This window comes from Rhipicephalus microplus, chromosome X (assembly GCF_043290135.1).
Source record: "Rhipicephalus microplus isolate Deutch F79 chromosome X, USDA_Rmic, whole genome shotgun sequence".
NCBI lineage: Eukaryota > Metazoa > Arthropoda > Arachnida > Ixodida > Ixodidae > Rhipicephalus > Rhipicephalus microplus.
The window spans coordinates 162,062,291-162,089,002 of NC_134710.1; the positions used below are offsets into that span (position 1 = coordinate 162,062,291).

At 42.5% G+C, this 26,712-nt stretch overlaps 2 protein-coding genes across 3 annotated transcripts in view; both read right to left on the minus strand.

Annotated features, from left to right (window-relative positions):
- LOC119175528 (arylsulfatase B) overlaps positions 1-11,212 on the minus strand; it is a 36,067-nt gene extending 24,855 nt beyond the window's left edge. The window contains exon 1 of the mRNA XM_075878106.1: positions 11,026-11,212. Within this exon, the coding sequence (XP_075734221.1) occupies positions 11,026-11,173 (148 nt within the window). The 5' untranslated portion in view covers positions 11,174-11,212. The remainder of the gene's footprint in view (positions 1-11,025) is intronic.
- Positions 11,213-14,248: 3,036 nt separating this feature from the next.
- Positions 14,249-26,712, minus strand: part of LOC119176922 (beta-alanine transporter) — a 113,121-nt gene continuing 100,657 nt past the window's right edge. For both annotated transcript variants that reach the window (XM_075878108.1, XM_075878107.1), the window contains 4 exons: positions 25,803-25,957; positions 22,396-22,461; positions 21,293-21,415; positions 14,249-15,886 (listed from right to left, as the gene is read on the minus strand). In XM_075878108.1, the coding sequence (XP_075734223.1) occupies positions 21,325-21,415; positions 22,396-22,461; positions 25,803-25,957 (312 nt within the window). In that variant the 3' untranslated portion in view covers positions 14,249-15,886; positions 21,293-21,324. The remainder of the gene's footprint in view (positions 15,887-21,292; positions 21,416-22,395; positions 22,462-25,802; positions 25,958-26,712) is intronic.

A 26,712-nucleotide genomic window follows, 5' to 3' on the forward strand; every position in this document is an offset into this window, starting at 1 on the left:
GGATTGCTTTACAAAACATTATCAAATGTTCAGCCACTTCCTCATCCTCTCCACAGGCACTACATAACGTGTCTGCGCCTTTGTCTTTGGCTTGGTACGTCTTGGTCCGCATTGCTCCCGTTCTGGCCTAGAACAGCAGAGAACTGCCGCGAGAACTATAGTAGATCTTTTCTTTTGCAATTTCCTGCTCTAAAGTTCGATAGGTCTCCAGTGATGATTTCGTAAGCATTTAAATCTTTCACATGTCACTCTCTGTTTTCTCCACATTCTTCTTAACCGATGTTTCCTTTTGGCTTGGTATTCTGCTGTTGTCCAAATACTTGCTTGATATTTTTGTGTTCGCTTACTTCATTTAATATCAACATTTACCGCTCCTCAAATTCTATATTGGCGATAGATTCCCTGCACTGGAGTGACATCCATCCCATGTCACCCTGTACTCCCTGATTTCGGGTATTACGATGTGCTCCCAAAGCAAGTCTACTTATACCACGTTGTTTAATTTCTAATCTTGCTTGAACCTCTAATCTCGTGCACAAAACCGCATTGCCGAACGTAAATTTGGTACCACGATACCTTTTCTAATCCCTCTCACAACGTCATACCTATTCTAGTTCCACAGCGCCCTATTTTTTTTATTACAAATGCATTCCTCTTACCTTTAGTCATTACGTATGTTTCGTGCTCCCTCAGGTACTCAGCCCCATTGTTTATTCATACGCCCAAATATTTGTATTTATTCACTATTTCTAGCGTGACTTCCAGTACCTTATGCTCACTGCCTTAGTTATCATCAAAAATTGTAATTGCCAATATTTCCCTACTGGACTTCAAGTTTAACCTATCTCCCTAATTACCGCAGATGTCTGTTAATCGCTGAAGATTTTTCTTGTTTTTGGCTATTATTACTATTTCACCTGCATTCGTCAATGCTGTTATTGACTGTTAGAAGTGTTTTTCTTGCTTGGCAAAAGAGAGGCTGAAACCGAGTCAACTCCCTTTGAATTTGACTTCTAGTCCCTGTAGATACAGCATAAATAACAAAGGTGACAAGGGACAACCCTGTCGAAGCCCACGTTGTATAGGCATGTATAAGTCCGAATACCTGTTCTTTCTATTTTAAAACTACCTTGTTGCTTTTACAGATAACTTTTAGGAGATAAGTTATTCTGTCTTCCACATCTAGTGTGTCCAGTATTCCCCACAAGTCTTTTTGAATCACACTATCGTAAGCTGCCTTGATATTTAGAAATGCCAACTACAGGGGCCTTTGTTCTTCTTCCGCTATTTTAATACAGTTCATCAATGAAACAGATTGTCCTCCAACCTTCTTCGTTTACACAACTAATTTTGTAGTTCTCCCAGCAATCCTCATTCTCCACCCATGTCTGTAGTCTTCTTTACTATATGCATCACCAGCCTGTAAACTACTGATGTCACTGTTATAGGACAGTAGTTATCCATATAAGCTTTGTCCCCTTTTCCTTTATTGATCATGCTTATGCTGCTTAGTTTCCACCCATCGGGGGCTTCGCCATCTATTATTGTTTTGCTCGCTGGTTCTCTTAATGTTTGCTTAGAGCTTGGTCATAGTTTCTTTATTAGCATTCTTAGTATGCCATCAGGGCCTGTTGATGTGCTATTGGAACCCTGTTTGCCCTTTCCCACTCTCGTTGTCACAGTGGAGCCACTGCGCTAATTGTTTCATTGTCATTCGGTATGGTGCATGCAGCGCCTCCTTCGTGTTTAAAAGTTTCTGTCACCAATGTTTTTAAATATGATGGAGGTCTTGACTCCATCATATATAAGGTTATTATAGTGGAGGTCTCCGAAATTTTTAAACACGGTTCTTTAACGGGCATCTTATTTAGAGGGGCCCTGAAACATATTTCAAGTAACCACGGAATGAATACACTGGAAGAGCGTATTGCCTAACGAATTCAATGCCGCAAAAATTTTAAGAATCCGTCCACTGCGAGTGGAGTTTGTCGCATGCTTCAATTGCATTCTCTCATCTCTAGTCCCGACGAAAGCGCTGGAAGCTAAGCAGGGAGGAATGACAAGGCGACAAAAAAACGTCACGCACGCCTCGTGTCTTTGAGTATTTTTATCTTTTTGTTTTATTCGAATGCGCGGCCTTGTCTGTGCGATAGCGGCTGCACGCGGGGACAAGTAGCGGCCTCCATTGGCGATCTCTTTAACGACCGAGCATGCCATGTTCAAATCAGCCAATGGCTGATAGATGGGCTTACTACGAGTGATTTTTGGGCTTATTTCGTGATTTGTTGACAGAAGAGAAAGAAATTTTTAGCTGACTTTGATAATTTATTGTGACTTCCAGGCCGCGTGTTGCGCTATAATATTTGGCTCGCGTGTTGTCAGGGGCCTCTACTACTGATCGGCAGCGTTTTCTGATCATGTTGAAAAAGTCTTGCAAAGCCCCTTTTAAGACGCAGACCTGAAGTATTTTCACCTTCATCGAAAATTTGGCCAAAGTGGTTATAATTGCTGCTTTGAGCCACATGTTAGGTAACACCATATTAAAAAGCGGAAGTTCGTGGCCACATTTTGATAGACGCCATCTGCTTGAAGCCCGTGTGCTCAGCATAAGAAGCACGCTAACTGCACGTAGTTGAACTACCAGGCCCTCCACTACGGCATCTCTCACATTCAAATCACGTTTTTTTTGGACGCAACACCACCAACAATTTCAGTCATACATACGTACATACATACATACATACATACATACATACATACATACATACATACATACATACATACATACATACATACATACATACATACATACATACATACATACATACATACATACATACATACATACATACATACATACATGCATACTTTATTCAAAACAATTTACAATTGTCTTGGGAGATGCTGAGAAATGCCCGAATAGTGCCTGACTACGCTACATTACTCCGCCAGCAGTTGTCACAATACGCTGTTTGATTCACAACTTACATAACTGCAATAGCACTTGTATAGGAAGTATAACCGCTTTCTCAGCCCCTAGAGAATGCTAAGCAGTAGAAAGAAAGCTCGAAAAATACGCGTACGACAAGTTAACCTACGCTGCAAGCTAAGTAACCTAAACTCAACATTGCCAAATGCAATGTTGAGTTTACGACTGTTAAATCGACTGTTAATTCAAGAAATGTATGCCAACCCCTTCAAGATCAGCCATCAGCCTAGCCTGTCGACACGGTAAAAATTTGCTCAGCTTTCGACGAGCCGTGTAAGGATGGAGCAGAACAAGGCTAGTTTTCACTGGCTTGGTCGGGTTTGACTAGGCACACGTTCACTCACATGCTCACGCACAAAACGTTGACGCGATCACATTGCGGTTCACTAGTAATGACTAGGTATCGATCGGGTTTCAATGAGAATCGCTTCGAGATTGCAGCACCAAGTATTTTATTTCTCTAAATAAGTTATTGGCCTATTTCTCATATACGAGTCTTGACCTCGATTATATTGCATCTTATGGTAACCTAAGCTTAATTTGGCAATTACCCAAATTAGCACTAATTAGCCTCCGCCTTACTTTGCATTAGATTAAGCTCCGCACATCTTGCGTGGCACGAGTAGGCATACCAAAATTGCAGCTTTGCTTAAATAGGGTTTGTTACGGTGTAATTTCATTATCCTATTTATACATAGCTAATTAGATTTTAAAGTGCTCAACATGGCTTTATAAAGCTAGGATGTGGATACATGGATTTAGCTAGGCACAGCTGTGCTTAGTTTTTCTGCCACGCCAGCATGATCATGGTTTCTTTTCTCTGTCCCGAACTGTACAAATGGCGGGCATATAGACATTGATGTAAAGAAAAAAAGAAAAAAAACGACAGATTCCACAGTGAGAATCGATTATATGCAAAGTACGAGCGAGGAAGGTTGATATGTCACTTTCAAAACGGCACAACGTTACTAGGAAGACGTAAATTATACCATACATGACTTCCATGTCATGATTATCATGTTTGGACGTGTCGTTTACCGTCGTCCCTTATTCACGTCACGTGATACCTATTTTGGCATACGTTGAGCTAGAGAAACGGCCGCGAGTGAACTATGAGTGAAGCATGTAGTGATGTTTCACATGACATGCATATCATGTTTATTGTGTCCCGACGTGTCATTTACTTTCGTCGTCAATTCCCGTCATATATTAGCAAATTCGCTTTATGTAGAACTAGCTAAACGGCCGCGAGAACACCATGAGCGTAGCATGTAGTCATGTTTTACATGAAACACATATGGTTATCTTGTTTGGACGTGTCATTTACCATCTTCGTCTGTTAGCGTCCCGTAATACAAAATTTGGTACATGTGGAGGTGGCGAAATGGCCGCGAGCGCATCATGAGTGGGGCATGTAGTCATGTTGTTTAATGACAAACAATTTGTGATTATCATGTTTGCACCAGTCACCTGCGTCATCCGTTCCCGTGACGTGATACCAACTTCTGTATATGTGAAGCTAGCTGAAAGCCGCGAGAGCATCATGAGTGTGTTATGTAGTCATGTTGTTACATAACACGCATCACATGATTATCATGTTTGCACCAGTCACATACCTTCGTCCTCAATTCACGTTCCGTAATACCAAATTTGGTATATGTGAAGCTAGCGAAACGGCCACGAGCGCATCATTAGTGTGGGATGTTGTCATGTTGTTACATGACACGCATGTGATGATTATCATGTTTGGACGTGTCATTTCCTTTCGGCGTGAATTCACGTCACGTTATACCAAACTTGGTGTATGTGAAGCTAGCGAAACGGCCGCGAGCGACTCTTGAGCGTGGTATGTTGTCATGTTCTTACATAACACGTGTGCCATGATAATCATGTTTGCACCAGTTGTATACCTTTGTCATCCATTTACGTGCCGTAAGACCAAATTTGGTATATGTGAAGCTAGCGACACGACCGCTAGTGCACTAGGAGCGTAGCATGAAGGCATGTTGTTACATGACACGCATGTCATGACTATCCTGTTTGAATGTGTCATTTACCTTCATCGTCCGTTCACCTCATGTACAACACATTTGGTACATGTCAAGCTAGCGAAACGGCTGCGAGAGCGCATCATGACCGTGGCATGTAGTCATGGTGTTACATGACACGAAACTCGTGATTATCATTTTTGCACCAGTCACATACCTTTGTCATTCATTCACGTCACGTAATACCAGATTTCGTAGATTTGGAGCAAGCGAAACGGCCGCGAGCGCATCATGAGTGCGATATATAGTCATTTCCTTACATCACACGCATCTCATTATTATCATGTTTGCACCAGTCATGTACATTCGTCCTCCACAAACATCGCGTAATACTAGTTTTGATGTATGAGAAGCCAGCGAAATGACCGCGGGCGCACCATGAGCGTGGCGTGTAGTCATGACTTACATGACACGTATGGAATAATTTCCACGTTAGGGTCTTCCACTTGTGTTCGCCATGCACTAGTGTCATACCATACCAGTTTTTCAACATTTCATGTGAAAGAAACCACCGCAAGAGCAGCAATACCATGAAGTGTAAATTTCTGACATACATATCAGGATTTTCATTTATGCTCCTCATACAGTCCTGTTGTGCCGTAACAATTTTGGTATTGATACCATTAACAAAACGGCCAGGAAAGCTAAAAGTGGTAAGCTGCAAGATAGATAGATAGATAGATAGATAGATAGATAGATAGATAGATAGATAGATAGATAGATAGATAGATAGATAGATAGATAGATAGATAGATAGATAGATAGATAGATAGATAGATAGATAGATAGATAGATAGATAGATAGATAGATAGATAGATAGATAGATAGATAGATAGATAGATAGATAGATAGATAGATAGATAGATAGATAGATAGACAGACAGATAGATAGATAGAAAGATGATAGATAGATAGATAGATAGATAGATAGATAGATAGATAGATAGATAGATAGATAGATAGATAGATAGATAGATAGATAGATAGATAGATAGATAGATAGATAGATAGATAGATAGATAGATAGATCCACTCAAAGTCGCCTAAGCTCACTAAGAAATGCCTCGCATTTAAAAGAAAAGCATACGTTTGCCTGCCATTGCTATATTTCCGGTGGAACACGGGCAGCTTTTTTTTTTCCTGATGCGTAGAACGCTTTGTTGCCGTAGAATCGGAGAACGACTACCCTCCTTATCACTACAACTCGCCGGTCTTATACCCGTCGCTGTTGACGACAAACGGCAGAAAACCAAACCATGTCTTGAACTTTTCTTCTTTTGTTTTTTTTTTCTTGCCGGGACGCATTTCCTGGCACCGCGCGAGATTCGAAAAGGTAAATGTGATGCGGCACGTGGTGGAAAACAGGTCAACTAAACGCCGATGTCCATGAAAGCTTAATATGTGGGGTTTAACGCCCCAAAACCACCATATGAATTGGACAGACGCCGTAGGGGGGGGGGGGGGGGGGGGGGGCTCCGGAAACTTCTCCCACTTGAAGTTGTTTAACGTGCAACCAAATTTGAGCACATGGTCCTACAACATTTTCGCCTCCATCGAAAATGCAGCCGCCGCTTCTGCATAACTTTTAGCATTCCAACATTGGTATGCTACGCCCGTGGTGGTCTAGTGGCTAAAGTGCTCGGCTGCTGACCCGCAGGTGACGGGATCGAATCCCGGATGCGGCAGCTGCATTTTCGATGGAGGCGGAATTGTTGTAGGCCCGTGTGCTCAGATTTGGGTGCACGTTAATGAACCCTAGGTGGTCTAAATTTCCGGAGCCCTCTACTACGGTGTCTATCATAATCATATGGTGGTTTCGGGACGTTAAACCTCCTATATCAATCAATCGAATTTGACATGGGAGGACATCAGGCAAGCCGAACGAGTTTAGCACTTGAAAAATTGAATTGCTGCACAAAATTGAAGAAAAAACAAGGGAGACAGGAAAGAGCGCAGATTGAAGCAATACTTTTTTGGCAGACTAGTTGGTTCATACTTGAAAAATTGAATTGCTGCAAAAACTTGAATAAAAAACAAGGGAGACTGCGCTCTTTCCTGTCTCTCTTGTTTTTCTTCAAGTTTGTGCAGCAATTCAATTTTTCAAGTATGAACCAACTAGTCTGCAAAAAAGTATTGCTTCAACTGCGCTCTTTCCTGTCTCCCTTGTTGTTTCTTCAAGTTTGTGCAGCAATTCAATTTTTCAAGTATGAACCAACTAGTCTGCAAAAAAGTATTGCGTCAGTTTAGCACGTAATAACGAGAATAACGTGGCATGGCTATTGCCCTCATCAATAAACCCTTTTTATGAGTCGCATATGGCACTTATCCGTTTATCAAGGCCTTTGGGATAGAGGTGTGCGACACATGTAATTCGAAGTCAGTATCAAGTCAGAAACACTGAGAATACTTCAAAAATTTCCAGTCCTAAGTTGAGCAGGGCTCAGTCGGTCGCGCTCGCCGACGCGAAAGTATCTCACCCTTGGAACTCTTAATCGTCTCCATCCTGACTTTCCTTAGTCATGCTCTAAATGCTGACACGAGTCCTGCTCTTTTGACCATATCCTCTTAAAGTGCCCATTTAATGTGTGCTCCCAGCAAGACGAAGTGGGAAGAACCCTTTCGAAAAGCGGAAATCACTCAACTACGGCAGTCCATAGTGCCCGGGTCGTCGCCAAGAGTCCCCGCCCTCTCGCTACAGTCCTGGGTGCGACCATCTACATTGTGGGGAGCCTTAGTCCTCCCCCTTCTCGCATAAACTTTTTCAGAACTACTCAATAATATTTTGGTCACCGTCATAGCGTTAAGGAGCCGTGTACCCCAGAAGATGTGGTGCATCTGGAGCGTTATCAGTAAGAAAAAAAAATGAGATAAACGTAAGCAATAAACACCACGTTTTGAGCTGAAATCTTATCCAAGCATTCTGCATGACAGTCGAGCCTTCTACTCCAGAGCCATGCCAGAGCTTGTAACTATGTTTGGGAAACACCCTGTAAAGGCGTGATGTCGCGTCAAAACCAACTGTGTTTAGAAACTGTTGGCTATCAACTGTTATAACAGCGTAATCACCATTTTACATCTTCACTACCTACGACTACGCCACTGTAATCTGTTGCTCAAACGGAAAGTTGCACCCATAACCACTACCTGTATTGGGTCCATCATCTCACGGATAGCGTGCTCTACTTTTTGAAAAACTGGTATTCAGGCTCGAACCTGAGTGCTGACGTCATATCGGACAATAAACTTCCCTTCGGGCGTTAGTGTAGTTGATTTGTTTTGTAAGCTCACGATATATGCAGAACCAATCAAATTCCGGAGAAACGCCGATCCACCTCGCAACGCTGAACCTAAAGCAAAAAGCAAAGAGTTATGCGAGGTAGGGTGCTACTCACTTCCTGCTTCGCATCACATCAACTCCCGCAAAGCGTGAAAATAGCTGTAAATTTTTCTAAGGAGCTTCGCAGTTGTTTTTGCGCAAAACCAACAAATTATAATGGCAGTACGCACGTATCACATTTGGAATTTCCAATTTGTTCATCATGAAAGTGCCTTCATTTTTCTAAGTTTTTGTCGCCGGAGCTCTTGACCTCCGTTTTTTAGGTTATTCAGCAACACTATTACCAGGTACTTGTAAAGACAAATGGTACTGTTTGAATACATAACTTTGTTTTGCATGCTACTGTTGTTATAATGCTTCTGAAAGCTTCATGCTCATCATAACTTTCAGGCCATATTACATAAGTCCTGCATTCTTGTATTCTTTTGTTGTAATTATTAAAGAACCTTTTAAAGATAACTCGTGTCAAGTAAGCGAATTACACTTCTTTTCTGTCTGAATTACTGTCAGAAACGATCAACATTTGCTTGAAAAATAATGTGCATATTTTCTAATTAACTAAGTTTTCTTAAATTAATTTTGTTTTATTTAGGTTGCAGAAAATTTTGAACTTTCTGAGCTGCAGTGAAATCCTTCACAGATCATGTCAATTTTGAGCCAATCTTGAAGATTACATCCTTATAAAAAGACGTTCCTAAAGTTTACAATATAACACACGAGTGTGTAAATAATCTTTCCTTAGTATTTATTGTATCAAGCAGTGTCTTGTTAAAATAATATAGATCTGCGGCAGTGAATTTTTGTACCATATCTTTGGCTGCGCCTACCAGGAAACTTTCGATACTTTCCAAATAATTTTTCAAACCGATGTGCTTGCCAGCTGACTCACTTCAATGCGGAAAGTGTAATAATGTGATCTATAAAATGTGATCAGTGAATATCGCTAAAGATTAGTTTTATTTCAATTTCCACTGTAAAGTGCTCCTCTTAATAATATAGCCCAGCCGATAGATTTATGGCACATGATTTTTTATTTATCCCAATCATAGGATAAAACCCTTGGTCTATACGGTGCCGAAGTGCTTCATATATAATCTCCTAATGCATCTTGTAACATATAAAATCTCCTCAGGCATAGTTACGTTACGTCGCGAGGCTTTAGATTATTAGGAGTTTCATTTACAAGCAATCACCTGTTTCTAAATTCACTTTGCAAATAATCACTTCTTATCTAATAAAAAAACAAGCTACAACCCGCTCGCAGTTGATTTGAATGCAACCCTGTGACATGAAAACCAGCGTACTTATTCTTTACTGCTATGCTATCCTGGTTTATGAGACACGTTCGCTAAATACAGCTCGATCACTGTCAGGCCGGGAACACGCACCTTAAACTCCCTCTAATTCAAGCATCAATTATGAAACTTACTTCATGCTAAGGAAGTTCACTTTTATGCCAATGACAATTTTTGGCCGTCCTTGTTTTCCCCTCACCACACTCAGATGCTTATGTCGCCCATCACTCTCGTTTTTTTTTTAAAGACAGAGAAAGAGATGGTCTATTTTCTGCGGCAGATGTAACCAAGCAGAGCTATGTGATCGTATAGGTAGGCGCTGGAACGACTTTGGGAATATACGTCTCGTTCAAGTACTTCTGATACCATTGTTCTCAAAGTTATAGCGTTATATGAACGGGAAAATTGTGTGGAAGATAACGCTTCCCGGAAGCCACTTTATGAGCTATAGCGATCAATTCTTTCTGTGTACATAAAAAATGATTGCGAATATTGGAAATAGTACCCATTGAGTACCAGGAATTAAACATACGAATATTGGAAATTGGAATATTGTCAATATTGGAAATAGTACGCCTTGAGTGCTGAAATGCTCTGGTGCCGTCCATACGGTAACAGCGTTGGTGCCACAATAACAGCTTACAAGGCAACTGACCATAGTGCGCGACATTTAGCTTTCGCAATAATAATTTAATAAGACAGTTGTGCAAGAAAAGAACAAATGAGAATAAGTAAGTACAGTGATGCTAACTAGAAAGCTGTAGGAATACCTAATTCGCACTAATTAGCACAGAAATGACGCTATACGAGATAAATAAACATTCGCGCCAAAACGCTGAACCTAAACTGAATATTGACTTCGTGAAGCGTACAACTCGACGCATGGGCAGCACCCTCACTCAATGCATTTGAGATTTGTCTCAACTCTGCGATTCACACCAACTGCAGCTCCAACTTGACTGTGTCACATGAGCAACAAAAATGGTTTTCTGCGCTGCGAAAGTGAAAATTGATTTAAATGGAGAGTAATCGAGAAATGGTGTAGCAACACGAGAATCGGTGCTCTATGAAAATAATGGAGAGAGCGAGTAGCAATCCGGAAATCGGTGTTCAGTGAAAAAAAAGTATCGTCAAACAATTGCGGCGCTGCAACAGAGCACCCATTGCTCGTAAAGTATTTTGTTTCATCAAAATAAAATGCATGAAACCTTGGAGTAAATTTAATATAAATGATGAATATGCTAAAGAACTTTTGTACATACAGACGTTCTCACAAGGCCCAAATAGGCAGTCAAGCTGGGGCACGCTGCGTTGCTACTGGGGAGAAACTGTCGTTGGGGTCATTGTACACTTACCGACGTCGTCGGCAAGGATAAAGATTACGTGAGGTTGGCGGGCACCGCGAGCCGTTGTTCCGGAGGCCAGCAGCGCTGCCACCAGCTGGCACAGGCTCAGCAAACAAGGCCGGACTCGTGGCCACTCGTGGGTGCCGCGATTCGCCATCTCTGAGCCGCAGCCCAATACTCTACCGAGTCTTCACGAACCGCCGATTACGATAACGGCGTTTGTTTTTTGTGCCTGCGCCGGATAAAGACACGCCGATTCCCTGCAAGTGCGGTTTCCTTCCGGTTGACAATGCGACTCCTGCTAGGAGGTTGCGTCGCAGTCGGTTTCGTGCGGAATAATACAAAAACTGTTATCTACAAAGAACAGTATGAAGTATTTTAATTATGTGGTTTTACGTGCCAAAATCATGACTTGGTCATATGACATGCTCTGGTGGAAGGCTATTATTGAGTGCCTGGGCTTCTCCGACAAGCACTTATTATATAAGTACACAAGATTTTTCTCACTTCAATCCCACTGAAATGCAGCTACCGCGACAGCGTGTTTGTATCTGCGAACACAGCAGCACTCTACGCTATAGCCACCAAGCTATACCAGGACAGGCCAAAAGGTTACCAGATTTGATCTCTTGATATCAACTTATGCACTCGAAATAACCGTCTAACGTTGCTCTCTTGAAAACTATTTCAACATCAATAGATCGCACTTTATTATGTGCTGATTCCACTTTCAACAATCATTCATTAACAAAACAAAAAAGGTAACAGGGAATACCTTATTGTTGCAATAACAGTTAATCTCATGCTTTTAATGCGCTGCAGGGTATGGAAAGAACCAGAGACGACACAAAGTGGTGACGTCGTGTAAGACGTCTAGCCATGGTGTAAAATCAGTGTACGCCACGGTGTAAAATGTGCGTCACTCTGTGTCATATCTGTTTTTTTTTTCTTTACCCTGCAGCGCATCACAAGCATGAAGACGTACCATCTGGCACCCACTGCCGCCTTATTAGCCGGCATTTATTCTACACCGAAGGAGAGACTTCCGTTGCTTTTTCCCACATGTCGTCATAGAAGACCGTTCGCACTTTCGCCCAGAGTCAACATTTCTTTTCGAAACAGCTGCTCTCTACCGTTCATCCATCTGAAATGTTACTGAATTTTATAGCTCCTCAAGCACCGTCAATCCAACATAGTCGCATGTAGTAGTTCATTCGACGCATTTATTGAACCCTTCTTTAGGGTTGTTGCATTTCTAGAAGTTGTATTGACTCACTGCAGTCGCTCCATTTCCATTAAGCACTTCTGCATCCGTGTGCTGCATCCAAGTGCTGCAGTGCTGCATCCAGTTGCAAGCAAGCAAGTGCTCCATCCATGTTACTCACAGAAGCTTTTTATGCGCTTCCTTCGTTTCTTAACAATGTAAAAACCCTACGGCAATCTCAAGTTTATAACTTCTGGTGATATGACTAGGGTACATGCATTCAGCACAACCTCGCGTCCTGCCCATTACGAGTTGGACATTTTGGCTGATAACCTAATCCTCTTCAAATTATTTCATTCTTGCAATATACATGATTTCGTACAATTTCGTACGGCCCTTTCTTTAAAAAGTAATTATTTTTCTCGTTTAGTAACAGATTGTCATCCGGAAGCTCTGCAGCGACTGGCCAAGAAAATATGGTCGCAGACAACGCAGGTTGGTATCACGCTCGTGCTTGCTATCGGCGAGACACTTCCTTTCGTACCTCAATGTTTTTCTCGCATCTTGCTTTTCCTAGAGTGCAGCAATATATTGCGCATTTTATTCAGTACTGTGACACTTATACGAGCTTACGTAGGGCGTATTAAAGGAGAAAAAAAAGCGCATTATCACATGTCGCTGTATGTTACGAAACCATCTCGGCCAATATTGTGTTGTAATATTGCGCGATACCCGCACCTTTTCAGAGGAAAAAAGTCGTTTTAGGCTGCCGGAGGCGCAATGGCGCGCGTACAGAATCATATCTGAAAAATGAGTGAAAAGTTATTCAAGTAATATTTGTAGTAACAAAGCAAATGGCTCTTACATTTTAGACCACACAGATGTTTTTGTGTGTGTGGCTTCCCTTGAGGTATTGATGTGTCCTTGAATAAATATTCGGAAGTTTCTGCACGTGAAGTTGATAGAACTTACTCCCTAGTCGCGGGATTGAATCCCGGCTGCGGCAGCTGCATTTTCAATGGAGGCGAAAATGCTGTACGCCCGTGTGCTCAGATTTGAGCGCACGTTAAAGAACGCTAGGTGGTTGAAATTTCCGAAGCCCTTCACTATGGCGTCTCATAATCATATGGTGGCTTTGGGGCGTTAAACCCTACATATCAAAGAACTTACCCCGGTATTCAGAAACGCACCTTGACTTGAACTTGACTTTCCACCATAGGTCGGTGAACTCGCTCATGAGCTGACTCACTCAAGCTTACTCAGACTCAGATCAAGCCGCGAGTCTCAGTGAGTCCGGGTGAGTAATATTTTTGTAAGCGTGAGTCCGAGTGAGTGCAACTCAGGGTAATTTTTGTCAGTCTGAGTTCGAGTGAGTCCAAAGCTCAACATATATTTCACGAGTGAGCCTGAGTGAGCTCCACAAGTTTTGCTGACCTATGTATGTTTGCCACTGCTTTCTATGCAGCACTAACACGTTTAGAACGCACTGTCTTCAGGCGGTGCCAAAGTACCACACGCGTTTCAAACGCACTGCATTGAAGGCGGTGGCAAGTCGGGATCAACTAAATGAGCGCTTCCGAATACGGGGGTTAATATCAATGAGCCAACGCCGACACATCACCCATCTTCGGCTTTTAGAAGCTCCTGTCAAACCCTCGTTCATCGACGCGTGTTTCAGTACACTAAATAGGGCAGAAATAGAACTTCCAGCGGCCATCACGAGCTGGGGAGTCACACGGCCTGTTCAGTGACGTCACCTATGACGCCATGTCACCACCAAAATTTTAACGAAAGGGACATGGTAAGCCTGCCACTACATAGGTTTCACCATTTTGTTGGTGTCAGTGATTGGCCCGCGTCACTAAAGGACCAATAACCAACGCGGTTCTCACTATTTTGCCGCCATCACGACATCATGAAGCATGGTGTACAGCGGCGTGTCGTTCTTCTAATGATGTCATACGTAACGTTTCTGCTTGAGTCACGTGAACAGTGCCGTAAACGCAGAAAAATCACCAGGCGGGCAAATATCTTGCCATGGCGAGCATTTTATTTTTAAATGAATACAACAGTAACAACTAATGAGGTTTTACGGGCCACTACCATGATATGATTACGTTTTATAGAAAAAGTTTTTTTATTTTATAAACATTTTACTCGTGCACTGAAATCAAACGAAAAAAAAAATTAAGCATGTGCTTCAGTGCCAGTTCGGGCATCTGAACAGCACTGAGCTGCCAATGCTATAAACGATGGCAAAATTAGTTTAGGTGTATATCATAGGTAAGTTCTAACGTGGTTCTCGCAAACGTCATTCATGTTAAACTACCAAATGAAAATGCTAGCACTTTTTTTATAACCTTTGCACAGCGCAGTTTTTTTTTTTACTTCAGCTTCATTCCTCATCGTGCATAGCTGTTCAATACCCTTCCATAATTTACTTCACGGATCTCTCTTGTGAAGCATATTCATGACAACGAGTGATTTTCGGTTAAATAACCCAATATTAGTCGAGAAGTTGTATTCATGCCTCAGTGCGAATGGCTTCCACCAAATCGTGCACATACTAATGTGAACGAAAATTCTTTATTTGCGTGGTATTTGTAAGCAGCTCCTCCCTTCCCCCTCCTTCCATAAGCATTTGCGGCATGTAAGAAGTATCTTGTAGCATACATATTCCTCTTTTGCCCGTCGTTTCTGCTCTTTGAAAAAGCTTCAGAGTTGACTTTATGGAGAGTGTGCTACTTACTTGTAAACCAGTATGGTGCTTGAAAGAAAAACCTCAAAGGAGGGACACTTATAGGCACACTTATACCCCACATAACCTGAACACACGGGGGGAGGGTAAAAACGCTCAGAACCCCTTCCCCCCTAATGACTTTCGCCCCTGCACGTGGCTCTCCAAAATGTAATGGTGACAGAAGTTCTGCTGCTGCGCTTTTTAGGGCAATGAAACGGGTTTTGTCGACAAGTCCTGAGCATTTTCAGTGGATGTCCGGTGCAGATCATGCAGTGCTAACATTAAACGGCTCATGAGGTTTTCATAGTTTTAGGCCCCGGGAGTGGAATCACGCAACGATGCGTATTCCGAAGCTAATGCCTTTAATGCTTATAGTAAAAAAACAGTGCGAAAACAACAAGGAAGAGACAGAAAAAAACAGGACAGTGCGCTCTGTCCTTCTTCTCTCACTTATTGTGAACGCGCTGTTTTTTTACTGTAAAAGTGTACCAACCAACTCTAGTCACACGCCTCTCAAGACCTTTTATGCTGTTCGTGCTGGCCCATTGGTCAGTGAGACTGGTAGACCATCACTCTGACCAATGGGCAAGCGTGAAGCACTTTAAGCTCTACTTTTCGGGAAAAGTAACCGTTTCTAGAACGCTCCTGTCACGTACGCAAAGGTGTTGATTGCCGACGCAAATGCACACCGCATAAATGAGTAGGAGACTTGCCCAGTTTCGCGCTGTACCCATGATGTATACAAGATAATTTCGCGTGTACAGAACAAAAGTTTCTTCAACGTATGCCGTAAACACTGGACCCACAATGACTCAGCACAATGTATGAATTGGCAGGAAACAAAAGCTTCTGTTTGGTTCTTATTTGCTTCTTCTTTGTATTTCATTATCTTGGTGTTGACAGTGAAGATGGCAGTGCGGGCGTTCCTGCAAACAAACGGAGGTCGTATGAGCGTCGTGCCATTTACTTCCTGGCCTTACATTAGAAGGCTGCCAAAATTTGGAAATTATAAGAAAGCAGTCCAGTGAATTCTACGGCTGGCCAGCAAAAGAAATGGGGCAGGCATGTGCAAGCTGTTACACGGAGCCCTCTACCACTTTTAAACATGCCCTAAACAACAAGTCTCATATACATGTTTATTCAGCATATGTTGCACAGGATACACAAGATATGTTGAATCAGTACTGGTTCTCTTTATGTGTTTTAGTGACTTTTTCCAAGGTACTGATTACCATTGAAATGCATCAATTTGTAGAGCGTATATAGTTGGCGTAACAAAAAATATAGCGCTATGCCAATAATAGAGTAGATCTAAATGACTGCCAGTCACTGCTTACACTTCGTGTATAGATGAACAAAAAAGGATGTGATCCTGGAAGCCAGCATCCACAGTGGCTGCAACTTCAGTTTTCATGCCAGTCAGAAAAAGAAATGAACTGGAGCATAGACACAACTGACGCATAGACAACTGGCGCCTAGACATGTGTCAAAAGAACAGTCACGAAAATATGAAAAACACCACTCGTCGACTGACAGGATATTTCCTGTTTTTCGTTACGCTTCTCAGCAAATCGACATGCAGAGCTTAACTATAGAGAAGTTGTTCAACTCGTGAATACACATATTGCTACTGAATTCGATTACCTCAAGCCATACAGCGCTCGCACGCACTGCGTGTAGTCTGCAGGCATATAATAGCGTGCAGTGACAGTATTTATTTTGACCAGTAATGCTACTAGTGCGACACGGTTACGACTCGAAATGGCCGTCCCCGTTTCCCAAATCGTCTGCGCAATTACTCGCTCTGTTGGTTGTTTTAAAACGCCGTGGCCCCGCAGTTGAACCTCCCGTTCGCGCACCCAAATTGCTGATTTCCGGGTACCGCTCGGTGCTGTATAGTCACGCAGATTCATCCTCGAATTACATTACTTTCTTAGATTTCTGTAGATTGTCAAGGAAGAATCTGACGCACACTGTGGCCAAGACGAACAAACGTTTTCCTGGGATGCCAGCGACAACGTGATAACAAAACTTAGAATAAAATGCGTATACACTCGCTAGTGGAGGAAAACCAATTAGGGCCACATTCTTCGGCTGAATTAATTGATATGTGTGGTTCAACGTCCCAAAAACACCATATGATTAAGAGAGACGCCGTAGTGGAGGGCTCCGAAAATTTTGACCACCTGGGCTTCTTTAATGTGCAATCAAACCTAATCACACGGGCCTGCAGCATTTCCGCGTCCATCGGAAATGAAGCCGCAGCAGCCGGGATACGATCCCGCGACCTGCGGCGTCGGCAGCTGGGTACCTTAGCCACTAAACCACCGCGGCGGGGCATTCTTCTGCTAAACACATCCTTGCTTGATCAAATTTCAGGGGTGGTTAGATCATTTTTCGGAACTGCCGTCTATGAAATGCGACGTTTTTCTTTGCATTTCAGTGTAACCGCACAATGTTCATTGTTATCATGGCACTCACACAGAAAAAAAGTTGATAATGGCGAATAAATAACATCGCCCTTACATTACAAATAGGCTGATGGCGGGTGCCATTGAAAAGGTGAACTATTGAGTTTGTGTTGTGATAACGCGAAAGTAAAGACACAAAAGAGCGAAACACAGCAAGCACAAATCTTTTAGCCAGATTGTGCGCGTTCCCATACCCCAATTTTACATGAACCATCATGATTGATTGATATGTGGGGTTTAACGTCCCAAAACTACCATATGATTATGAGAGACGCCGTAGTGGAGGGCTCCGAAAATTTTGACCACATGGGCTTCTTTAACGTGCACCCAAATCTGAGCACACAGGCCTACAACATTTCCGCCTCCATCGGAAATCCAGCCGCCGCAGCCAGGATTTGATCCCGCGACCTGTGGGTCAGCAGCCGAGTACCTTAGCCACTAGACCACCGCGGCGGGGCCAAAAAACCGTCATGAGGCTCCATTGCGCTGAAAATTATGTTTGATCGTACTTCTTATAAAATGGGCTAGTCACCTGACATTGAGGGTTCTGGATTGGCTCCGCCCAATGAAAATTTTGTACATCGTGAGCAAAAAGAAAGAAAAAAAACCTTTTTGAAGAGATGTCTGTCACCGGTGTGCAACACAATGCTGTTGGATTAACTTTCGCGCTTCAGTACTAAGAAATTCTGGAGACATCTAGTAATTTGGTTAAAGCGGTCTGTATCGATAGAAGTATATCTGTTTGCATCCAGGCCAACACCACAACTCCTTAAATACGAGTTTGCTGATCACATAAAGCCTATACAATTGTTTTAGATTTCTCAAACGTCTTATTTTTATATACAACAGACCCACACATATATGTTGCTACGTTCTTTCAAGTTAAGTGTGTTAGTCGTCTCAATCCGAACTTTCTCGTTCTGCGGGCGAATTGCGAAATTGGTGTTACCTTCTTTAGACGTTCTGTGCTTCGTTCTATGGATGTAAATACTACAGTTTTCTTTTTTTATCAGGGAGACCGAAGAACAGCTATAAAGTATTTTTTTCTTCAAACGTTGAGTTGGAGAACACCAGAGAATGAAGGAGAGAGCCAAGGAACTTGGAAGGCCGCCACACTTCCTCTGTCTGAATTCGCACGGCAGCGACATACCCTGGAGCGTTCGTATGATGACACTCGAACAAGCAAAAACCTAAGGCTTGGCTTAAGGCTACGCGGGAATGGGCGCGCGTGCGTGCTCAGAGGCGACTATTGCGTTCCCAAGCGAGAGATAATAATCCCACTGTGCTCCACATTTCGTTATGTAGGCTCAGACCGCCTCACGCGTCGCGAATCGTGCATGCATGGGTGTGCGGTCAGAAACCGAAATGAAGTTGCGTCAATGAGGTTGACAGAAGTGTAAACCACCGTGCTTATCTGGAAGGGGCAGTATCGCCATGTGGTCCTAGCAAAAGACCCTGCATTCGGAGCTTGTTGTGTTTCCGGAGAGTACATAGCTGTAGAGCGTACACTCCACTGGACATCCCGTGCTCGCATGATAATTCAGAGTGAAACTTTCCCAAAAAATTTGAGAACTACGACTTGAGTGACCGTTTGAGTGCCATTGTAGGTTGTCTTCCTAAGAATCGAGAAGGCGATGCGCGCAGAATTTTTATTTGCAGAAGTTCGTCGAGTGGGATCGCTCCTCACACTCAGGTCCTTGCTCTTAAGGCTTTCTTGAAGCATAAATGGCTAGTTTGCTGCAAGCACTCCCCGCCGCGGGGGTCTAGGGGTCAAGGTACTCGGCTGCTGACCCGCAGGTCACGGGATCGAATCCAGGCTGCAGCGTCCCCATTTCCGATGGAGGTGTAAATGCTATAGGTCCATGTTCTTAGATTTGGGTGCACGTCAAAACCTCCGATGGTCGAAATTTAGGGAGCCCTCCACTACGGCGTCTCTCATATTATTTGGTGGCTTTGGGACAATAAACCCCACATATCAATCAACCAAATTATGCTGCAAGCACTTGCTGCTTAAGCTCAAAGTCAATGGTATTTCGGTGCATACATAGCCTTTCGTCGCAAGTCCGACACACAACTGTGGCTGCCTTACTTTATACATTTGAGCACACGTTAAAAAACCACTTTGTCAAGATTAGTCAGAAGCCATCTACACTGTTTTGTCACTTTGAGCCTAGGAATGAAACTGTGCTGAAACATTTATTGATTTCCATTTCAGCGAGTAAGGACTCTTTTTGAAAGTAGGTCTGATTGCCTCAAATATTTATGCATGCTCGTGTACCCTACGTCGACTTTTTGCTACCTACGTCGTACGATCTAAGTTGATTTTCTTGGAATTTAACTTGTGGCCCTATACCAATAAATATGAGCAACCTTGTACTCTTTCTCGGCGACATTATGAATTGCTTTTTTATTGCTAGCGACTACTTGGTAAATAGTGATTTCACTGTTTTCGGTTCCCAAGCAACACTTCACACAAAGCCGAACACGTACCCTTTCAAATCTTTTGAAGTAGTTATTAGATAAGTAACTGTGTTGATTCCCATAAGTTGCTTTACAATACGACAGTCTGATGCTCGATCCAAGTTTAGGACTGAATGTCCGAAGCCCAAAGCATTATCAACTGTTTCCAGATATGTAAAAGGTAGACGCCTCTAAGTTACACGGGTTAATGTTATTGGCGCATTTCACCCACGAAACAGAAAGTGAACCACTGAACAGCTGATTTGTCATGTTCTCAGCAGCAGCCCATGATTTACGACACGCTTTTACCTCAAATGATTCAGCAAACTTTTAGCGAATGTGAAAAGACCTCGACAATGGCACTCGCTTCAAATCGACTAGCACAAACGTGCCCCTAAATTAGCTAGAATCAAGAAATTTTTATTAATCGATGCTAATGAAAGTAGATTAAGTGAGTACTCAGTTATTGGAAGTTAATGCGTTGTCATTATTATTCATAGAGAATTAGTGAACGTACAACGTTAATATAACCGGTATGGTGATCAAGCGGTTATGGTTTTTGATAGCTGAACCGAAGGCTGCGCAATCAAATACTGGCCGCGGCGGCCCCATTTTCAGTGAAGACGAAAATGTCTGAGGCCCGTTCATTTATCTTTAGGTAGGCGTAAACCTTGAGACCACCAGATGGCCTAAAATTTTCTTATGCCTTGACTATGGCATTCATCACACTCATATTGTGGTTTTGGGACTTTAAACATAAAAGAGTTATTGCTATTACGTCAATATAACGAGGCTAATAAAAGAGCCACAACATATGGCTCTCGCCTATAGAGCAGTAGAAGCCGAATTCATAAGGCATATTGTAGTATGTTTCCTGAACAACACGTTGGGTTGTCTTCGATTGAGGTCAGATGCAAAACAAAGCATACACCGCGTAAAATTAGGAATTTTTTATAAAATTGTGAAATGATAAGCAACGACAACATGCGGCAGAATAACTATGCGTAAATACTCCTTATAGATTCAGGTATTGCAAGCCGATGTGCAAGCGAATGTATGATACGATCGCACGTGTGTTCATCAAAGTATGCAACGTGGCTAAAAGAAAGAAAACAAAACAAGACGCTACGATACGCCTGTTTAGTAGTTTTGAAATGGTCATATGAAATATATGGACTCGTCTCTAACGTTTTAAACGTTTTAATCAAAGATTTGGCTTCTGCAGGGCGTCATTGCCACCAAGAAAAATGATAAATTAACGCTGTATTCACCAAAATGAACGTTATTCATCAATGCATAGAATTGCCACTCAAAATACAAATATAATGGCGAAAGAGTTACGAGTTATCGAGTGAGAAATGCATAGACAAGCTACCTTTATCTATGCAAAAATATACCGACCTGTAAACGGGGGTGCGTTTGCTTCTTAATGCTCAAACGACAGTCACCCTGACGACCTCCGCCAAGCGTAGACGGACACTGTAGTGACCATCATGCTTTCTTTCTTCTTGTTTCTTCACTAGACTGTGGCGAAAAAAAAGCAATAAAGAACAGCGGTGAAAAGCGGTACTTTTTACGCTTTATAGCCTCCACCCTTTCCCCCTTTTTTTGACCATGATAACTGGAGCTCTCATATTAGTGTCAAGCGTATCTCGTACAAAAAAAAATTGACGGTATGATTGCATATATGTTAATAACCTTTCCCTCTTTTTACTTCATAACAAGTGTTAGCCTATAATTCACTGTGTCGCAATGTTCGATAATGTACAGTGTCGGAATACGCATTAAAATATGCTAATCCAGGAAATGTTGAAAGTACACGGGCGTCTATACCACCGCCTGCACGTTCTCTTTCACTTGAGCACGTAGAATGCACTTATCACGTATTTCTTATGCGCCGCAATGCAACTGCCTCGGCATGGAGCTTAACACTTCAGGAACAAGCCACCGAGGCCGCGAGAGCGCTGTCTGCGTTTTTACGTCATTCTGTAGTGCTCGCTTTGTGAGAGCATCGAGCGAATCGCCGCGATAGCACTCCGCAAACACCATTTTTCAGTTGCGGAAACATCGCAGCTCGCGCTGGAGGCGCTCCCTCGGCGGCACTTTGATGCCCGCAGCGCCACAAAAAGACCGGCACTCGCAAAAGCGCGCTCGATGTGTTTGAGAGTCGCCCTGTCCAACCACTGGAAAACTCCTAGAGCTCGAGGACGTAGAACGAAAGTAGGCTGCTCGGCTAGCCGATAGTGTGTTTCTTACGCTTCCAAAAGAATATATGTGCTGGAAATGTTAACGTGCCGTCTCTCAGTGGACTACAAGCAGCGAATCTTGCTTGCCGTTAGATAACACGAGAAAGGCGCTTTTAGAGACGCCAAGTGCCAACACATTAGCAATACTATATACCGAAACGACCGTGAACTCGGCTTTAAATTTCCAAGAAGGACCCGCTAAGGCACCACATTTGCTGCAGGGTACGCGTACGCTCCATTATTGCTGTAAATGCATACCTTGGAATGGGGGACGGAACCTGCGGATACTTGAACTGCCAGGCGATGCTCCGACATTTCACGTCTCTGCAAAACAGAAGTACTCACAAAATTTTACTACACCCGCTTTCGAAAAAGCTTTCGTAAACTTGTAGAGGAACGCTTGTTTATTTGTTTGTGTGTGCTATTAGGTGTGACCAGGCCCATGGATCTCTGCCAACTTCTTTGAAAAAAACCGATTCGACCACACGTTTATAGACATTTTTCCATGCGGCTATTCGTTTGTGTTCGCGTGTGAGTTTTCTTTCCTCTTTTTTCTCCTTTTTTCTTCCCTCCTGTGTTCCTTTGCTCCATGCCTCCCTTTTCTAAATGGAGAGCAGACACGCGGTGCGCCCCTATAGGGGGCAGTTGCCAACCTCTTCTCTTCCGATTTCTAGAGTGTCTTGTGTGTTGTGTTCATACAAACTAAATATTAGAATAATTTTTTATGTTTATTTAAAGCATAAGTTGAACACGTAAAATTAGTCGCAGTGGTTGTTAAATTGCATCAACCCGATAGTTTCTCCTCTAGATACGTAGGAAGTCGTTTAAACTCGAACTGCTTCCTCTGTCATGACACCAAACTCACAAATTTTCTGTGTCCTGATGCTGCGTTTTTGCTATTCGCGCAAGATAATATATGCATCAACACTATCTAAACTGCACAAATTTCAATGTCTTTTCGTTGAGCTTGACATAAGCAGCGTTCGTATTGCAGCCGGATGAACAAGATCATTTCCGTTCATCCTTTTTTCGCGCAAAAATTTCGCGCATCTATCGAAAGTAATTTAGTTGGTCGTTCTGCAAAAAAAAAATGCGTCGAACACACAAAACACAATTGCGATGCTTAAAAAAATTAGACTTAAACTGCAGTCGTTTCTAGACAATTGTTCGTCTTTTTTTCGTTTCGGACAATCGGAATGGTAAGTTCAGTGTATTGGTGGTCTTTTATAGGGTCCAATGCCTTACTTGGTTATGTCAGGTAGACATCAACTGAATGATGTTAGACAGTATAGACGGCAACTAACTTGGAAACATTGCGAAATTGTATAGAAAAAAATTTTAGCCCTGATATTATTCATCTACAGGTGTCAACTCGATAAATAGTTATCGCTAAAAAGGTATAATTTTGAGCTTGTTCACATGAACTCATCGTAAAAACGGTGCGGTGATACAAAAAAAAAATTCCTCTTGCCGTTCTTTTCTCGTATAACCACGCTCTTTACAATGAAATATTTATTGTTGCGTCAAAACAGGGCAAAAGAAACGCACAGCCTGTTTTGTCACGGGCGTGTATAATTTTTGAAAAAGCTCGTCAGATCTCTGTCACGATAGTGAAAAAAACATTGGGGAGGTCGTTCGCTACTGGAAAATTCTGAGACTCTCGTTATTTTACGAAATTCAGAAGAATATGGCAGGTGGCTATAGGAATCGGTATTTCAAAAAAAGTTAGGGAATATCACACACTAGAAAAGTGTGGCACAAATTTGTAAAAGTACAGATGTTATGCCTATATGCATGATAGCAACTTATTTTCGAAACAATTTTTTTTTCTTTCCTACCTTCGTCTAAGTTCTTTTTAGACTAATAGCACGGCTTTGAAAAACATAAACTCAATGCATTCGCTACATTCGTTTTATTGCCGTGGCTTATCACTGTCGTACTGTTGCCTTTCACCTTTCCTACTGCAAAAGAAAGCACTCCTAAGTTATTTACTGAGCACTCGTGCGAAAAAAAAATATTGAGTAAAACAAATAATAAATAAGTTATAAAAAATTATTTTTATTTACACTTTTATTTAACCAACCCATACCGTAGTTTCAAGTTTTTCCAGCAAATCTGTACGCGAGAAAACGCTGCAGCAGCTGGGTTAGAAATTCTCGCGACCCGGAAAAGGGGTGGAATTTTGAAGGACAAATTCCTGTCTCTGCCACGCTCCAGTATTACACGTTATCTACAGTCATATACCTGCACACTCCTTGAAGCCGTGATGTGTATTCGTGATAAGTTGGTAGGAGAGTGGCGACATGTGTCGTGAGTTGAGAACGAATTGACCTATGGTCCTGTGCCGTACACCAAAGATTGTATGATACTGGGGCTGTTCGATGTGTAAAGCAACCACTTTGTCGAAGAACGCGCCTTACATTATGCGACACTGACACCGAAGGTACGTGAGACAACTGCGCCTAACTTTGTTTCAAGTAAAGGGCGCAATTCCAAACTCCTACCACAGATCATTTAACAAGTTCAATTGCTCGAGCTTGCAAGGCACCTGGTCACCCATCTTAATCTGAAAGTGGCTATAAAAATGCCAGAAGAACTTGTTTCTCTCTTCTAGTTGTCTGAGTGTACACAATAAAAAAATCTGTTGTGCGGCAAGGGAAGCAATGAATGAGATAACAGCAAACTGGAATCTTATACAAAAAATATAGCGTTTAACTGTATTGAATCCGATGTCGCGTAACTCTGCAAACGACGCAGCACCTTCGCCACTCCGTAGCCACATACACACGGGTGCCCCTTCACGCTCCTTCACTAGGCTTTGCACGCAGAAGGCATGCATGTGCTCTCCGTAAGCGGAGGTGGCCAGCTCGTTTCGTTTCTACTTGAGCCGTGGTCATTCCCAACTATTGCGCGCTTTTACTAGCGCGTAGAACACAGAAAGTGCAGGCTGATGTTATTAATTTCTAGATTATAAGAAACATGATGGTGACCGCATTAACCCGCCGAAATGGTCCATGCAATTGCTGTTGCAATATTCACGATGTCGAACTGGACATCGATTTAATTCGCCACAAAACTTCCTCTTGGTGCACTTTTTGCGTATCACCATTGTAGTATATTGTGTACGCATGAAAACAAAAACGCTACAACTGTCTAACATTGTTGGCTGAGTGATAAGCAAACTTTACATATTCAAGGTAACAAAAGCTTAGGGTAACAAGAAGACGTGTCTGTACAAGGCAATGAAAATTTTAATAGGAAGCATTTCAGCAGCCCAGCACATGAAAGAACGGATGGCATATTTCACGCCACTTATAATACAAAAGCGAAGTTACCCTCAGTCACATGCAACAATGAACCAACAAAACAAACAAAAAACAGTTAGTCCAACTTCTGGGCCTGAATAGAACATCTTAAGGTGAATGTAAATTTCTCAGCAATACAAATATTTCCTTTACGTGAAAAAGAAAAAAAAGCGTTTTTGCATGCTTTCATTGTGGACTTTGCCCTTCGTCTTCAGCCTTCCCCCTTTTCTCTTTTCTGTCCTTCAGGGTTTTTCCTCATATACGATATTTTTCTCGAGAATCTAGCCGCCTCACTGTTTGCTTCAGTTTTCAGTACATTGTGCACCGTAGGTGCGTTGCGCGCAGCCGCGTTTCTCTCACCTGCTCTTGTCCCAAGACCAGGCTCCCCAGGGCCCATCGCGTCGCCACAGGCACCAGAGGCCACGGACCCGTCTTGTGTCGCAAGCGAGCACCGAGAGGGCACAGCTAACCGCCAGCAGCGCGCTCAACACGGCCAGCGTTGCCTCGGGACGGTCCTGCGCAACGCACAAGCACCTTCTTTGACCCGGCGCCGGGAAATATCATTGCGTCCGTCACGCCGATTCACAACAACGAGCCAAAGTATCCCGCTTTGCGAAAGAGGCACGCACGTAGAAAAGGTCTCTTCCCGCCTGGAACGTTTGTTTCCGCAGACAGTTAACCCCGTGCCTGACTGCGTTCTTTCTCTGGTAGGCTCCCTGTTCTTTTCTATGCTGTACCTCCCTTATCATCTCCTCTAAGCAAAATATTGTTATCACGCCTTTGTAAGATCTGATAAGATATTATTCACGGCAACATAGTTATCATTTCCTTCAAACGAAATCACTAAAGCCGAAAGAGATGGTATATGAAGACGGCAAGGTATGGTGCCTGATAAGCATTGGGTTTCGTTAGTTTATAAATAAAATCCGAACGCCTGATCAGAAAAAAATGTTTTCATCTAATATAAAACAAATATATTGGGATCACAAGCACAAAATGCTCGTGCCGTTCATGAAACTGCTGCACAACTCTATTTATTTATATGTATGTTGCCACTGTAGAAAGGGATCAAAAATATCTTGTATAGATAGAGGTTTTATTCTTAAAAATGTGTTTATTTTGCAAAGGACACATATCTGACAGTGATAGCGCAAGAAAATGGAGTTCATACGTGTCTCTAGTCGTTCCAGTTTTACAAACACAAGAATCCCTGCACTTTATGTACCTCCTTAATCCTGACTAGGAAGGACGATGCCATCAGACAAACTCT